At 46.5% G+C, this 16990-nt stretch overlaps 1 protein-coding gene across 1 annotated transcript in view; it reads left to right on the forward strand.

The window, feature by feature from the left end:
• Positions 1 to 1831: 1831 nt before the first annotated feature.
• The window catches only part of MYO10 (myosin X), a 272480-nt gene continuing 257321 nt past the window's right edge, over positions 1832 to 16990 (forward strand). Inside the window, exon 1 of the mRNA XM_055246103.2 lies at positions 1832 to 1973. Coding sequence (XP_055102078.1) covers positions 1953 to 1973 — 21 coding nt within the window. The 5' untranslated portion in view covers positions 1832 to 1952. The remainder of the gene's footprint in view (positions 1974 to 16990) is intronic.

A 16990-nucleotide genomic window follows, 5' to 3' on the forward strand; every position in this document is an offset into this window, starting at 1 on the left:
GCCTTAAGCGTGTAAAACTGTGAAACAGAACAACACTGCACAATATCATTAACTAATTTACACCTTGATTCTTTCTAAAGGGAAGTGAGGTGGGAGCAATGATATTAATGGTGAAGAACTAGACTGGGACAAGTTACAAACATGCTTGACTTTCCCCATAAGGATTACAGGAGGATGTTTCATTCATTCAGTCATTCATACTGTGAGACAGCCTGGGGATACTCATTTTAAAGCACAGTCCTTCCCTAACAGTCTTAGGAATAAATCCTAGAGTGGAGATCTATCCCAGTGGTTAGGGGGAGCTTGGGTGGGGTGAGTGGAGTAGCATCTTTGGGAAGGGTTCCTTCCCCTGGAAGATGTGACTTTGTGAGCTGAGTTTTAAAGGTTGAATAGCAGTTGGCAAATTCCCTGGAGAGCGCATCTTAACTCTTTTGTGGTGAAGAACCAGCCATTTTTGTTCCCAGTCGGCCAGGTACCAATACACTGCGGCGCCAAGTGTGACTCACCACGTGAGTCTGACAACACCCAAACTGGTTTATACTCGGTTCAAAGAGTCCACTGATCATGTGCTTGGATGTCGTGGCATTATTAAATTGCTACAAAAGTTTACTCTTAATTTCTCTACTTGTTACAAGCTTTCGCTCAGCACAGGACCAAGTAGCACCTGAGGGGCACCTGGAAAGCAGATTGTTCCAACCTGCGTTCTAACAAGGTTCCCAGGTGACCCTCGCACAGCATAAAGTTAAAAGAACTGCCCTAGAGGAAACGGGACTCAGTACCAGGTGGGTTTGATCATTCGTGCATCTCAGTGCCATCTGCCATCTCTGCTTCCTTGAGGTGTAGAAAAGGGTTACATTTTTAAAGGTGATATTGGCCACGTCCCCTTCCAGTTTCAAAACTATATTTTCCCGCTGTTACGCAAACGTCTTATGCAAACCCGGCTGCAGGAGAGAAAGTGAACACGGGAATGCAGCTTCCAGAAATTCTGATTAGCCTCCGTCTTCCGCTTTGATCTGGCCCCGCAAGCCGGGCAGCTCCGCTGACCGCGCTTCCTTCCCGAGATTGCTCGTCTGCCGGGCTGCATTAATGAGATCCGTGAGATCCGTGTTGAGCCGGTTCCAGGGTCTGCTAAACATCAAAGGCACAAAAGAAGCCCCCAGTCCCTTCTTCTCCCCTCTAAGTGATTATTTAGTTTCTCTCTGCAGAGAGAAGAGTCAAATCCCCTGCCTACGCCTAGGTGGGGAGACCTGGGGAAACGCTCGGCCCCCTCCCGGGTCGGCTACGGAGCCTGCGGCTGCTTGGGGCGCAGAGTGGGCGGGGCCTGGTCGGGAAGGGGGCGGGGCGCCCCGCCCGGGCGGGGCCAGACGGTGTGGAAGCGCGGGCGGAGTTGGCGGAGGGCCAAGCTCCTGGGGGCGGGGCCGGCTGCGGGAGGGCGGGGCCGGCTGCGGGAGGGCGGGGCGAGGTCGCAGGGCTGCAGTCCCGCGGGCGAGAGCTGGCTGAGCCGCGGCGCGGGACTGCTCACCTCCGGAGCGCTCACGCGGGGATCGCGGCTCCGGCTCACTTTACGGCCCGCTGTCCTCCCGCCCCGAGGGCCCCTGGCCGGAGCGCAGAGGGAGGGGGCCGCGCTCGCCAGCACCTCGCCGCCTTCCCCTGCCTGGGGGAAGAATGTGCCACCAGCTGTTCTCCGCTCGCGAGCGCTGCGCCCAGTAGTCAGGAACTTGGAGGAAGAAGAGACAAAGGCTGCCGTCGGGACGGGCGAGTTAGGGACTTGGGTTTGGGCGAACAAAAGGTGAGAAGGACAAGAAGGGACCGGGCGATGGCAGCAGGGGAGCCCCGCGGGCGCGCGTTCTCGGGAGTGGCGCCGTGACACGCATGGTTTCCCCGGACCCGCGGCGGCGCTGACTTCCGCGAGTCGGAGCGGCACTCGGCGAGTCCGGGACTGCGCTGGAACAATGGATAACTTCTTCACCGAGGTAAGTGCGCTCCCAGTCCGACCTGGCCTCCGGAGCCCAGGGAGGGAGGCGTCTGCCCACCACGCCGCGCGCCCTGGGTACTTTCTCCTAAGCCCTGGAGGGCGCAACTTTCTGGGAGTCTCCTGAACTCAACCCCCATCCCCCCCGCAGAGTCTCTGATGAGTAAGCCCGGGCAGGTTTTGTTTCGTCCTGTCCCGCGCTCGCATTTTGCTCCGGGAGGTAGCGAAGGTGCGTTTCCGTTTGCGTGGGTGGCTGGCTCTCGGGGCGCCCCGGGACACCCCGCGCCAGGTGAGGCGGCGCACGCCGGGGCCCGGGCGGGGCGATCCGCCCGCTCGACTGCCCGGGTGCAGGAAGCCCAATAAAATGTTTAGCGGGGACCTGCCTTCCTCCAAGAAAGGTCTGGTCTGGTATTTCCTTTGCAAAACGTGCGGGCTTCCTGTGCAGGGGTTCAAACACTTCCAGAGGAGACGGCTTAATGAAGTGTGAGAAGGAGAGGCAAGGGTTTAATCAGTTACTGTTTTCCTTGCCTGCCGGACCTTGGAGACTTCAGTTCTTTGCTCGCCGAGAAGTGCTCTTTTAAGGCTTGGGATAACACCAGACCCTGGGATCAAAAGATCATATATTTGTGTAGAGTGTCCATGCAGATTTTGAACTCGAATGTAGAGAAAATTCGTTTAGGGCAAACAATGGCTATTTTAATAGATGAAACGGATGCCCTCTTTAGGATCGTTGAGGGTGGGACACTGAAACTTAACTTGAGAGCCCTTTTTCCCCCTCTGGGATCGAGAGTTACTGTGGTTTCTTGGAACCCTTTTCTTTCTTGGTTGTGTTTATTTAATAAATTCTGTTTGAGGTTTGAAGTGGCTCAAAGTAAACTTAGTTGACTTGAGAGAGTCTGATGTGATTTTCGTTGAAAGCCAGGGAATGTTTTCTGAGTGCAGAACCGCCTTGGAGTCTTCCAGCAAATCAGATTGATGAGGGCTTGCCTCTGTGTTAGCCGACTTGGTTTATCTGATTTAATTGGATATAATATTTCAAGTCATTCTGCTTTCTGCATGCTCACTGACTGTATTCTCAGACGGCTATTCATACTGGCCAAAGTGATAAATGCGTTCTTGTTTAGTAGTCATATCTAGTTTTTAAAAGTGGTGTTTCAGATGTGATACCCACATTCATTGTGGAAGGAAGACTGGAAAGGAATTATCCATCAATACGTATTTTTCCTTTTTTTTTTTTAAAAAGTGAAATATATGTAATTGCGAGACGCTCGCATTTTCTAGTCCATAGACCTTTGTTTTCATGCTTGTCAAAAGGCACCAGAACTTTCTGCCAGAGTTGCACGTTGTCCAGTGGTAAAGGACCCTCCGGCTACAGTGAGTTCCGGTGTTTAATTGCTTGCATCTGTAAGAAAACGGCGGCCCTGCCCCTAGGGCAATGATTCTTAACTTTGTTGTTTTTGTGTTCTGGGTCCCTTAGAAAATCTGATGAAAATATAGAAATTTGTATTCAGTTTGCACGGATCGCACTCCTCCTGCAGCCTGTCTGAGCACCACGGGGGTCCGTGGCTCCCCTTGGGAAGAACTCTGCCCCCTAGTGCAAGTGGGGGGAACATCAGGATAGCGCGCTACAGCGTCCTGATCTCCTGTTACCCGGTGAGACTTTGACTTTTCAAAGTACTCTTTTCGTCTTGCACTGGATACCTTAGTTCAGTGTAAAGGGGCCTGGTTGTTGGATTTTATTTCTGTGATCAACATTATTTTGCAGTTGGCTATTAATGATCTTCTATTCTCTCCTCTGCATTTTGTAGACAGAATCTTAACCCAAAGATATGAGTAAGTCCTTTGCCCAGCTTTGAAGAGCTTGTTCACGAATCCAGAGACTTTTTCCTTTGCTGCTGGTGATTTTGGTATTTCTGGGAACTTTTCGCTTATTTAAGGTTATACTTTTAATCTTGTGATGTGTGTGTATTACAATATTAACTTCTAATCAGCCGTGAAAGTTCCACCCTTAAACCTAATCACTTTGAGCGGGAAGGAAGCAGGGCCAGTCAGAGAGGCTAAATAGTGAGGTATTAATTGTAGACACACTCTTTTTTTTTTTTTTTTTTTTTTTGAGACGGAGTCTCGCTCTGTTGCCCAGGCTGGAGTGCAGTGGCGCGATCTCGGCTCACTGCAAGCTCTGGCTCCCGGGTTCACGCCATTCTCCTGCCTCAGCCTCCCGAGTAGCTGGGACTACAGGCGCCCGCCAACACGCCCGGCTAATTTTTTGTATTTTTAGTAGAGACGGGGTTTCACCGTGTTAGCCAGAATGGTCTCGATCTCCTGACCTCGTGATCCGCCCGCCTCGGCCTCCCAAAGTGCTGGGATTACAGGCTTGAGCCACCGCGCCCGGCCTGTAGACACACTCTTAACATAGATCCCAGCTCCCCTTTCTCTGTCTTATGTCTTGTAATGGAGCATCCTTTTGTTAAATTGTCCAGTGAAGAAAATGCTGTAATGTCCTGTTAGAATAGAAACAGCGAGTGTGGGAGTGATATATTCTCCAAGGACAGCTAAATTGTTTGGCCTCCTTATCACTAAGTAGAATTCTGTTCTTTGCTAACTTTTCCTATTGTGGCTTAGGGGTAAATGACTTGTTGCTTGTTGGACAACAGTTTAAAGCCAGTGCTAACAATTGGGGGAAAGTTACTGAATGAGATGTTGCCTGTTTAGCTTTGTGTATGAATAACCAAATAATAAGGAAATGGGAGCTGCTTGTGATTTCGCAGCTGCTATTTCTAGCTAGACCAGGGTTTCTCAAACCTGGTACCATTGCTGAGTAATTCTTTGTTGTTGGAGGCCGTCCCGTGTGTTGTAGGAGGTTAAACGCATCCCTGGACTCTACTCAGTAATTGTTAACTCTGTCCCCCAAGTTGTGACAACCCGAAAGCTCTGCAGACATTGCTGAATGACGGGAGCAAAATCACTCCGAGTTGAGATCCACTGAGCTAGACCTGTGAAGCAGTTGCCTGGCGGTATTAATTCCTATTTGTGTTGCAGGCACAGCCTTGTCTGCGCTTCCTTGTTTTAAATAGGATTTGGCTGGGTGCGGTGGCTCAAGCCTGTAATCCCAGCACTTTGGGAGACCGAGGTGGGAGGATTGCTTGAGCCCAGGAGTTCAAGACCAGCCGGGGCAACATGGTGAAACCTCATCTCTACAAAACTTAGCTGAATGTGGTGGTACGCACCTGTAGTTCCAGCCACTCTGGAGGCTGAGGTGAGCCCAGGAGGTCCAGGCTGCAGTGAGCCACGATTGCACCACTGCACTCCAGAGCAACAGACCCTGTCTCACAAAATAGAGAGACTCTTACTGCCTGCTAGATTGATTGATTAATTTGATAGATAGTTATCTTACTGCCTGCCAGGGGGAAGCTTGTAAAGCTTGTGCCAGTCAGCTGACAGCTGCTGACTTCAAAATGTTCTCCAGGATTAGAGAAACTGAGCATGCCACATTCCTCAGTTTCAGTTTCTTCATGGCCTTCATTAGAATTTTATGGCTCCCCTCGAGTTAATTGTGTGTATGCTTTGGGGAAGCTTGTTTTTTCAGCATTTCTAAGTAAGTTGTTAAGTTTACTTCAGCCAGAAACTAAGTTTAGATGTGTCTGTAACCAGAAGCAATAATAATAAAAAAGCAAACAGAAAAGCCTCAACCAGTAAAGTGGCAAGGCTACTGTGCAAACTTGTGTTGATGCGCTGAAGTGGACACTGTTTTCATGTCTTCAGGGCCAAGTACAGTGCCTGGAACATAGTAGGGGCCAGTAAGTACCAAATGAACTTGACCTTTCTATTTCCCTGTTAGGCAAAGGTGTGATGTATCTGTTGAAATACAAGATCACTGAGGATTATTAGTGAGACTAATCAAACACTTTGATTTTCAGAATAAATATGTAAAATGTACACAAGTAAGATACAAATACAAATATAGAAAGCAGGTATTAATGTTTAAGGGATAAATTGTTAGTGGAAAATATTCCAGACATACCTATTTCTTACAGTCTGGTTCACTCTGGATTAGAGCAGACTTCGTTCTAAAGATGTTAAGTGGAAACACCAACCTCCTCTACTTAACTGGAGAAGGGACTGTGGTTGTGGTTGGTTATCTGGAGTCGTTCAAATAGCTTTTTAAGTGAGTAGAGTTCCCAAGCCAATTTTCTCCCCATTTGGTGGTATATTTTTTTGTTTGTGATCTATTGACATCTTTTCTTGTTAGAGAAAAATGTAGACATCGTTATTTTTGGCAGCTTCCTCTCCTCACCCCCGATCATGTCTCCATGTGCAAAGGGGAACTGCTGAGGACTTCCTGTATCACCAGTTCCTGAAGGCAACCCCTTTGATGACTAGAAAATCATATCAGGAGATTAATTGGGTCCCTTTCCCTTTTCTCACAATGGAGATATAGCGTGTTGCCTCTTCTCTGTAGTTTGAAAACGTTTCTATTGTCAAGTACTCATTTTTTTTTTCCCCTGCCATGTTGGGGACAGCAAAGCCAGGGGGAGCAGCTGCAGTGGGACAGTTGTTGCAGCAGGAGCAGTAGGCTGTCTGGCTGGGGCTGGCAGGGTAGGACTGCTTCCTCACTCCATATCATGTGGCCGGCTGTTCCTGCAAAATCAGGCACAAACCAGGAACAAGCTGGCATGGGCAGGTCCTTCACTGTTTAACCAGAGTGGTGGAGGGAGAGAGCAGTGTTTGCTTTTCCAGTTCGGCTGGCTTTAAGTGGGCTCACCTTTGAGGATGTAAACCTTGAATGTGCTCTCCTGCTGTTGTGATTGGTAGGACATGGAGTATCTTATTATTATTTTTACTATTATTATTATTATTGTTTTGAGATGGAATTTTGCTCTTGTTGCCCAGGCTGAAGTGCAATGGTGCGATCTCGGCTCACCACAACCTCCACCTCCCGGGTTCAAACGATTCTCCTGCCTCAGCCTCCCGAGTAGCTGGGATTACAGGCATGCGCCACCATGCCTGGCTAATTTTGTATTTTTAGGAGAGATGGGGTTTCTCCATGTTGGTCAGGCTGGTCTCGAACTCCTGACTTCAGGTGATCCACCTGCCGTGGCCTCCCAAAGTGCTGGGATTACAGGCATGAGCCACCACGTCCAGCCGGAGTACCTTATTATTAATGAGTTTCAACAGTTTGGATTTAGAGTAACTGCTACGTAACATTTTCATGTCACTAGCTAGTAGGGGACGTTCAAGAATGAGCCTCCGGTGAAATCTGGATTACGCGTTTCCCCTTGCCTAACTGCCCCCAGGGTTAGTGCCAAAGCGTCCTATCTTAGCAGCAGCGCTTGGCTCCCTCGGACGGGATCTCAGCCAGATGCTCTAAATCCTGGACTTGAGCTCTCTGGTCTGTAAATGGGCGTAATAGTTCCTACTTTGCATGGTTATCAGCCGAATTTGAGAGAAGACTTACAGAGTACTTAGCACATAGTAGGTGAGTAATGACAAAGCCTTGGTCCTAGTAACCCTACTTTGAAATTAAGAACAAGTGGCCCTTGGTGAATGGAATGTCAGTACTCCTGGTGCAGGGAGATCTCGACCTTAGAGCTTTTGTTCTGAGGTAGCTTCCTGTGGTGCGTTGCATTTATTTGTTTTCTGTTTTTCAGCCTGTACATTTCTGGCAGATTTTGTATTTCCAGAACTCTGTCTAAAGCATGTTCTTATTGCTTATAAAATTAAGTCCACATTCCTCAGTCTGGTTTTCAAGGCTTTCTGATCTTGTAACTCTCTCTTTTATTCTTTTCTCCCACGTGATCCTACATCAGAGGATCTGTTACCCAGTTCCACTCCATCCTTTGTGCAGGCAGGTCTCTCTGCCTATCGGATGTCCCACCTGTCTGGCTCCTTTTTGAAACCGTCTCTAACAGGTCTAGTTCATGGTGACCTCTATTCTCTTACCTTTGAACCTGGCTCTCTTTCTGCCTTGGTCTTGTTAGGAGGGATTTACTGCTGTTAGCTAGAGGCTTTACATGCTTTACAAACCTCTCCCCTTTTCAAATGAGTAAACAGCCTTGCGAGGTTAAATATCTTATTTGTAAGTAAGTTTCATCACTTCCTTGGCATTGAAATGTCCTCATGGTTGAGATTCAATCCTTGCATAACGGTTATTTTCAGATTATTTTATGGCGGGAAGGGGAGATGCTTCTAACTTTTTTCCTTGATTATGAAGCATCTTACAGTTCTTTGAAGACAATAATAAATATGGCTAGTGTTTCTTGAATACAGTCAGCCCCGTACTCAGTATCTGTGGGTTCTGCATGTCTAGATTCAACCAACCTCTGATTGAAAATATTCAAGAAAAAAATTGCATCTGTACTGAACATGTAGACTTTTCCGCATGGATTTTGGTATCTGGGGAAGGTCTTGGAACCATTTCCCTATAGATACATAGGGACAACTGTACTTACCATGTGCCAAGCATGTTGCTGGCACTTCACATTTAGCGACTCATTTAATCCCTTGAACAACCCTATGGGAAAGGCTCTATAATTATACCCAATCCATAGATGAAGAAAGTGAGGCACAGAGAGGTTAAGTAACTGACTCAGTGTCACACAGCTAGAAAATGATAGCCAGGATTTGAACCCAGACAGGCTGTGTCCAGAGCCACAGAGGGTTCTTCACTGCCATGCTTTTCTGTCCTGTTGATGTCCTTTGCCTTAAACTTGTGTCATCTTCTCTAGGCTCTCTGATGAAATGCCCTAAAAGTGGGCAGTTAGTAAATGATTTTCAAGTGGAAAACTGCATGGGAGTTTGGGAAAACAAGTAGTCCACACGCTAGAAATGTTGAAAACTCCGCAGGAAAATGTTCATCAGCTTTTGAACATGCTACTGATTGGCTGGGTGCAGTGGTTCACGCCTGTAATCCCAGCACTTTGGGAGGCCGAGGCGGGCGGATCAGGAGGTCAGGAGATCGAGACCATCCTGGCTAACACGGTGAAACCCTGTCTCTACTAAAAATACAAAAAAGGAGCCGGGCATGGTGGCGGGCACCTGTAGTCCCAGCTACTCAGGAGGCTGAGGCAGGAGAAGGGCGTGAACCCGGGAGGCAGAGCTTTCAGTGAGCTGAGATCGCACCACCGCACTCCAGCCTGGGCGACAGAGCGAGACTCCGTCTCAAAACAAAACAAAACAAAACAAAACATGCCACTGATTTTTATTTGGTTTGCTTTTTGCTTAGGAAAGCCAATTGCCTTCTGTTTCCTTGTAAAAATGTGTGTGTGTGTTTTTGTTGTTGTTGTTGTTGTTTGAGATGGAGTCTCGCTCTGTCACCCAGGCTGGAGTGCAATGGTGTGATCTTGGCTCACTGCAACCTCCATCTCCCAGATTCAAGCGATTCTCCTGCCTCAGCCTCCCAAGTAGCTGGGACTACAGGCGCCCACCACCACACCTGGCTATTTTTTTGTATTTTCAGTAGAGATTGGGTTTCACCTTGTTGGCCAAGACGGTCTCGATTTCCTGACCTTGTGGTCCACCCGCCACAGCCTCCCAAAGTGCTGGGATTACAGGCATGAGCCGTCATGCCCGGCCCATAAAGTGTGGTTTGTAAAGCTGGTTGTCCCAACCTCATGAGGATAGTAGGAAGGTTTACATACTAAAGCACTTAGGGCCATGTGCTCATGCCTGTAATCCCAGCACTTTGAGAGGCCGAGGCAGGTGGATCACCTGAGGTCAGGAGTTTGAGACCAGCCTGGCCAACATAGTGAAACCCTGTCTCTAATAAAATACAAAAGTTAGCTGGGCGTGGTGGCATGGGCCTGTAATCGCAACTACTCAGAAGGCTGAGGCAGGAGAATCGGTTGAATCTGGGAGGCGGAGATTACGGTGAGCCACTGCACTCCAGCCTGGGTGACAGAGGGAGACTGTCTCAAAAATTGTAATAGTAATAATAAAAATATTAAAATAAAGCACTTAGAAAACAAGATGATTTATTAAAAGAAAATGTGGGACTCATTTGTCTCCCTAATTCCAGCTGTCAATTAGTGAAGTGGTATTTGAGGTATTTTGATAGAATCTTGTTTTTCAATTAAAGATTCTGAGTGCTGGCTGGGCGCGGTGGCTCACGCCTGTAATCCCAGCACTTTGGGAGGTCGAGGCGGGCGGATCACGAGGTCAGGAGATCGAGACCATCCTGGCTAACACGGTGAAACCCCGTCTCTACTAAAAATACAAAACATTAGCCGGGTATGGTGGCGGGCACCTGTAATCCCAACTACTCAGGAGGCTGAGGCAGGAGAATGGCGTGAACCCGGGAGGCAGAGCTTGCAGTGAGCCGAGATTGTGCCACTGCACTCCAGCCTGGGGGACAGAGCAAGACTCTGTCTCAATAAACAAACAAACAAACAAACAAAAGAAAATACCATAAGCAAAAGACACAAAGAAGCTCCCATGGTGTGGCTCTTCATGTTTTGTGGTAGATGCATTGAGACCTTTTTTCTATGCCTTCATGTATATGTTTCTGATAAAACACACCTGTAACTTTTTTACTAAAGAGTTGATTGAGAAAAGCTTTAAATATCATTTGCCAGAGGCAAGAGTACAAATTCAGGCCCCATATCACATATCTAAACATTTAAAAGTTATAAACCATGCTTACAGATTGGTAAATAAGATGACTTCTACTCTGCCTGGACAAATACATCTGTCATTAGGACAGAATCAACAAACATGTTTAAAGCTATGGATTTTATTGCTGAAAGTCAGCAAAATATCAAACATGAGTGAATTTAATTACAGTTGCCTATGTCTGGGTGTTGATGTTTCATGAGTAATAAATACGTATACTGCATAGTATATTTTTCATAAATCTATTTTTCTTGTCCATATTTTAGCAAACTCACTGGTTATGTGGTTAGTCAAGATTTTCACAATAGTTTGTTTTATGGACAATAATACCGTGGTGGAGAACCCTTTCTTTTTGGTTCTTAGATTGTTCTTTTTTTTTTGCTGGGACAGAGTCTCGCTCTTTCACCCAGGCTGGAGTGTAGTGGCGCAGTTTTGGCTCACTGCAACCTCCACCTCCTGAGTTCAAGCAATCCTCCTGCCTCAGCCTCCCACGTAGCTGGGATTACAAGTGTGTGCCACCATGCCTGGCTAATTTTTGTATTTTCAGTAGAGACGGGGTTTCATCATGTTGGCCAGGCTGATCTCAAGCTTGTGACCTCAATTGATCCACTAGCCTTGGCCTCCTGAAGTTCTGGGATTACAGGCATGAGCCACCCCACCTGGCCAGATTGTTCTTTTCTTAATCTAAGTCTAGAGATGGCCTGCTTTGCTGAGGCAGGACAGTAGTTACTGACATTGTCAACGAAATTCATACAGCAATATTTAGATTAAAAAAAGAATGAGATTGCATGTGATAGATTATTGATTTTAAGAAGTACTACAAAGTTTTAATTTCTTTATCCAGATTGAATATCTGTAATCTGAAAATCCAAAATTTGAAATGCTCCCAAATTGGAAACTTTGAAAAAATATTTATTGTTAATTGATACATATTAGATTTACATGTTTTCCAGGTACATGTGATCATTTGATACTTTCATATAATCACATCAGGGTCATTGGGATATCCATTACCTTAAATTGTTTTTTTTTTTTTTTTTTTTGAGACGGAGTCTCGCTCTGTCCCCCAGGCTGGAGTGCAGTGGCGTGATCTTGGCTCACTGCAAGCTCCGCCTCCCGGGTTCACACCATTCTCCTGCCTCAGCCTCCCGAGTAGCTGGGACTACAGACACCCGACACCATGCCCGGCTAATTTTTTATATTTTTAGTAGAGACGGGGTTTCACCGTTTAGCCAGGATGATCTCGATCTACTGACCTCGTGATCCACCCGCCTCGGCCTCCCAAAGTGCTGGGATTACAGGCGTGAGCCACCGCGCCCGGCCCCCTTGAATTGTTGTCTTTATGCTAGGGATATTCAAATTATCCTCTTCTAGGTATTTTGAAATGTACAATCAATTAATGTTAACCATAGCCACTCTATTGAGTGCCGAAATGACACTCAAAGAAAATGCTGTTTGGAGCATTTTGGAGTTTGGATTTTTGGATTAGGGATGCTGAACTGGTGTATTGCAAATATTCCAAATTCTGAAACACTTTTGGCACCAAGCCTTCTGGATAAGAGATAACCAAGCATTCTGTGTAAGTCATTATTATTGATATTGTGATTTATCACCATTTCTTAAATCAGGTATTTCTGAGGTTCTTTATAACTTTTCAATGCTGTGTATGTTATAAAGAAAACTGAGGCCGGGCATGGTGGCTCATGCCTGTTACCTCAGCACTTTGGGATGCCGAGGTGGGTGGATCACCTGAGGTCAGGAGTTCGAGACCAGCCTGGCCAACAAGGTGAAACCTCATCTCTACTAAAATACAAAAATTAGCCAGATGTGGTAGCATGTGCCTGTAATGCCAGCTACTTGGGAAGGCTGAGGCAGGAAAATCACCTGAACTCAGGAGGCAGAGGTTGCAGTGAGCCGAGATTGGACCACTTACTCTTACTTAGTCTATTGCCTGGGCAACCCAGGAGTATACCGTAATGCATGTACCGTAATGCATATTGGCCAGAAAATGGTCGATATGAAATGTTTGGGATTAGGTCTATGTGAATCTTTTCCTTCTCAGTCAGCAGATGTTTTATTTCATTCTGATTTTTAAATATTCTCTTCATTTATTACTTTTGTTGCATGTTTCACATCCAGGTCCTTTCTGACTGAGGAAAAGTTTTCTCTAAAATTATTGAAAACATTGGTTAAGTGTAATGGCCAAATTATTTCTGTTTGGGTTTTGGGAAACTTTTGCTAATATTATTAATAGTAAGTGATAGGCCGGGCACGGTGGCTCACGCCTGTAATCCCAGCACTTTGGGAGGCCGAGGCGGGCGGATCACGAGGTCAGGAGATTGAGACCATCCTGACTAACACGGTGAAAACCCGTCTCCACTAAAAAATACAAAATATTAGTCGGGTGTGGTAGCGGGCACCTGTAGTCCCAGCTACTTGGGAGGCTGAGGCAGGAGAATGGCATGAACCTGGGAGGCGGAGCTTGCAGTGAGCCGAGATCGTGCCACACTCCAGCCTGGGTGACAGAGTGAGACCCTGTCTCAAAAAAAAAAAAAAAAAAAAAGTAATAAAGTGATAGTTGATACCAAATAACTCCTGCCAATAGAAATTCAAAATTAATATCACTTTCCACCCACGACCATGATTTGTACTTTATTTAAGGAATTTCTGCATATTTACTTATTTTTTTGCCATTTTGATGTGCAGGGGTGTCAGGGTCCAAGAGTAGTCTGCCCATTCTTCCTGTGGATATATCATCAATTATATGACGATTTTAGGTTGTTTCTAGAAAACAGCACATGAACGTTTTTGTACCTAAGTCATTGCATGCCTATTTGATTATTTCCTGAGGATTAAAATTTCCCGGGAGTGGAAATGTTGGATCACAAAGTTTGCAGGTCCTTATTTGGATTATTTGGCAGTGGAAGTTTCATGAGAGGTGTCAGTGCAGCTGGCAGCTGCACAGCTGAGATACCCTGTCACCATGTATTTATGACCCTGGGGATTTTGTAACTCCTTACTAGAAGCTTAAGGAAATACACTGATTAGCAGAGGAAGTTAGCTCATGATACTAGATTTTCGTTTCCATTTTTAGGTCTTCTGTGAACCAGGAGAGGCCATCTTTTCTGTTAATTGCAAACAAGGCTCTTGATTCACATGCTCTATCTCATCCCCCAGCATGGTTGTTGATGTTCATTTAAGGCCAAAGCACACTCAAGGGACTAGGCTGTACACTGCCTGGGAAGCCAGTGGACATTCATTTGGAGAATTATTTGTATGGATTCTTACTTTATTTTATTTTTTTGAGACAGCATGTCCGTTGTTTAGGCTGGAGTGCAGTGGTACAGTCATGGCTCACTGCAGCCTTGATCTCTTTGGCTCAAGCGATCCTCCCACCTCAGCCTCCCGAGTAGCTGGGACCACAGGCCTGTGCCACCTCGCCTGGCTAATTTTTACATTTTTTGTAGCGATGAGGTCTCCCTGTTTTTGCCCAGGCTGGTCTCGAACTCTTGAGCTCAAGGGATTCTTCCCCTTTGGCCTCCTAAAGTGCTGGGACTATAAGTGCAAGCCATCTCACCTGGCCAATTTTTCTGATTTTTATTTCTTTGCATTGTAGTATCCTTGTGAGTTAACCCTAGGCAACAACAGTTATTATGTCGTGGTGGTTCACATGTTAGGTGGCCAGGATGTTAGGGAGTGTGTGTGTGTGTGTGTGTGTGTGTGTGTGCGCGCGCGTGCGGGGGGGGGTGTTGTGTGTGGGTATGGGTGTGTTTAAGGCTTATTATTTATTAACCTAGGAAGTCTTTCTGGACTTTGAAATAAGAGTTTAGTGCCAGGTGGCCAGACGCGGTGGCTCCCGCCTGTAATCCCAGCACTTTGGGAGGCCGAGAGGGGTGGATCACTAGGTCAGGAGATGGAGACCATCCTGGCTAACACGGTGAAACCCTGTCTCTACTAAAAATACCAAAAAATTAGCTGGGCGTGGTGGCGGGCACCTATAGTCCCAGCTACTTGGGAGGCTGAGGCAGGTGAATGGCGTGAACCTGGGAGGCAGAGCTTGCAGTGAGCTGAGATCGTGCCACTACACTCCACCCTGGGCAACGGAGCGAGATTCCGCCTCAAAAAAAAAAAAAGAGAATTTAGTGCCAGGTGAAAATACACTACATCTATAAAAATGTATATACCATTGTCATTTAAATTGTCATTTAAAACAGGTTTACTTCTGTTTATTTCTACCCATGTTTTGTTCTCATGATGTGACCCAGGGGGATTTAGCAGTTGAAGGCTGAAGAAACTAGAACTCTCGTTGAAATTGGGCAACATACTATTGCAGAAAAAAGCACAAGTTCACCCTCCCCTCCCCTCCCCTCCTCTCCCCTCTTCTCTTTTTCCTTTTCTTTCTTTTTTGAGATAGAGTCTTGCTCTGACTCTGAAGCTGGAGTGCAGTGGCACTATCAACTCACTGCAGCCTCCACCTCCCAGGCTCAAGGGATCCTCTTGCCTCAGCCTCCCGAGTAGCTAGGACCACAGGCATGCGCCACCTCGCCCAGCTAATTTTCTTTTTTTTTTTTTTTTTTGAGACAGAATCTCGCTCTGTCACCGAGGCTGGAGTGCAGTGGCGCGATCTCGGCTCACTGCAAGCTCCGCCTCCCGGGTTCACGCCATTCTCCTGCCTCAGCCTCTCCGAGTAGCTGGGACTACAGGCGCCCGCTTCCACGCCCGGCTAATTTTTTTGTATTTTTTAGTAGAGACGGGGTTTCACTGTGGTCTCGATCTCCTGACCTCGTGATCCGCCCGCCTCGGCCTCCCAAAGTGCTGGGATTACAAGCGTCAGCCACCGCACCCGGCCCTAATTTTTGTATTTTTAGTAGAGATGGGGTTTACCATGTTGGCCAGGGTGGTCTCGAACTCCTGACCTGAGGTGATCCACCTGCTTCAGCCTCCCAAAATGCTAGGATTACAGGTGGGAGCCACTGTGCCCGGCCCCCTTGAGGTTTTTGGCTAGATCAGTCTTTGTTGCAGTGGTGGGTGGGGGCGGTAATGGCTGTCCTGCATATGGTAGGATTCTGAGCAGCCTCCCTGGCCTTGAATCACTAGATGCCAGGAACATAACCTCACCTCCTGGTTGTGACAACCAACTGTCTTCAGACATCACTAGGAGGCAAAATTGCTCCCAGTTGAGAACAACTGCATCATGTCTGTACTCTTAGGGCCACAGATTAAACTTGATAGTATTTTTTCGATCTTCCTCATCTCCACTGTTTCCTTTTTTTTTTTCTTTTCTTTTTTCAGACCCTGAATTCCAGCAGATCTACTGTTTCCTAATGGCCTTTCACAGTAGTAAATGTGTGGGAGACCACACATTTATCAGTGTTGAAATTTTATTCTTTAGGATCCAAACTCTCCCCATAAGGTTTGGGCATTTACAATCATTATTTACTGTCTGAGTCATGTGTTCAGTTGTTCAGCCTAGTTAGAATATTCCTGGCCAGCTGGAACCACTGCCCTAAGGCTTTCATTGGTCCCCGTTCTCAGACCCCTCAACCCCTAAGTGCTTTTTTAGGTCCTTTCCCTAGAGTGTTAGAGAAATATTTATTGTACTGAGTAATTAAACTGACAGTTGTTCTCCACTAGGAAAAAGAAGGTCATATTCTCTCGTAAAGCTTTGAGGGCATGTCAAGTTATGTCAAGGTAAATTACATCTGCTGCCTTCTCCCACATATATGTTGTGTAGTTTTATTCTGGTATACGTTTATTTTATTTTATTTTATTTTATTTTATTTTATTTTATTTTATTTTATCTTATGTTATTTTTTGAGATGGAGTATCGCTGTCACCTAGGCTGGAGTGCAGTGGTGTGATCTTGGCTCACTGCAACTTCCACTTCTCGGGTTGAAGTGATTCTCCTGCCTCAGCCTGCCGAGCAGCTGGGATTACAGGCACCCGCCACTACGCCCCAGCTAATTTTTGTATTTTAGTAGAGACGGGGTTTCACCATGTTGGTCAGGCTGGTCTGGAACTCCTGACCTCAAGTGATTCGCCCATGTCAGCCTCCCAAAGTGCTGGGATTACAGGCGTGAGCCACCGTACCCGGCCTATTCTGGTATCCATTTTAAAAAGAAGTCTAGACTCAGAAGTCACCCAAATAGTACAGAGAGGCCCTTTCTGTGTACCTGCCACATCCCTGGTGGTGATATCTTACATAACAAAATACAGTGTCAAAATCAGGAAATTGACATTCCTGCAGTCTACAGGCCTTACTCATGTTTTGCCAGTTTTGCATGCATGCATTTTTTATGTGTGTGTGATTCTGAACAGTGTTATCACATGTGTAGACTTGTACAACCACCAGCAGTCACAATACAGAACTGTTCCATGACACTCCCTTGGGCTCACCTTTGGTGGCACCCC

The sequence above is a fragment of the Symphalangus syndactylus genome, chromosome 16 (genome assembly GCF_028878055.3).
Source record: "Symphalangus syndactylus isolate Jambi chromosome 16, NHGRI_mSymSyn1-v2.1_pri, whole genome shotgun sequence".
Lineage (NCBI taxonomy): Eukaryota > Metazoa > Chordata > Mammalia > Primates > Hylobatidae > Symphalangus > Symphalangus syndactylus.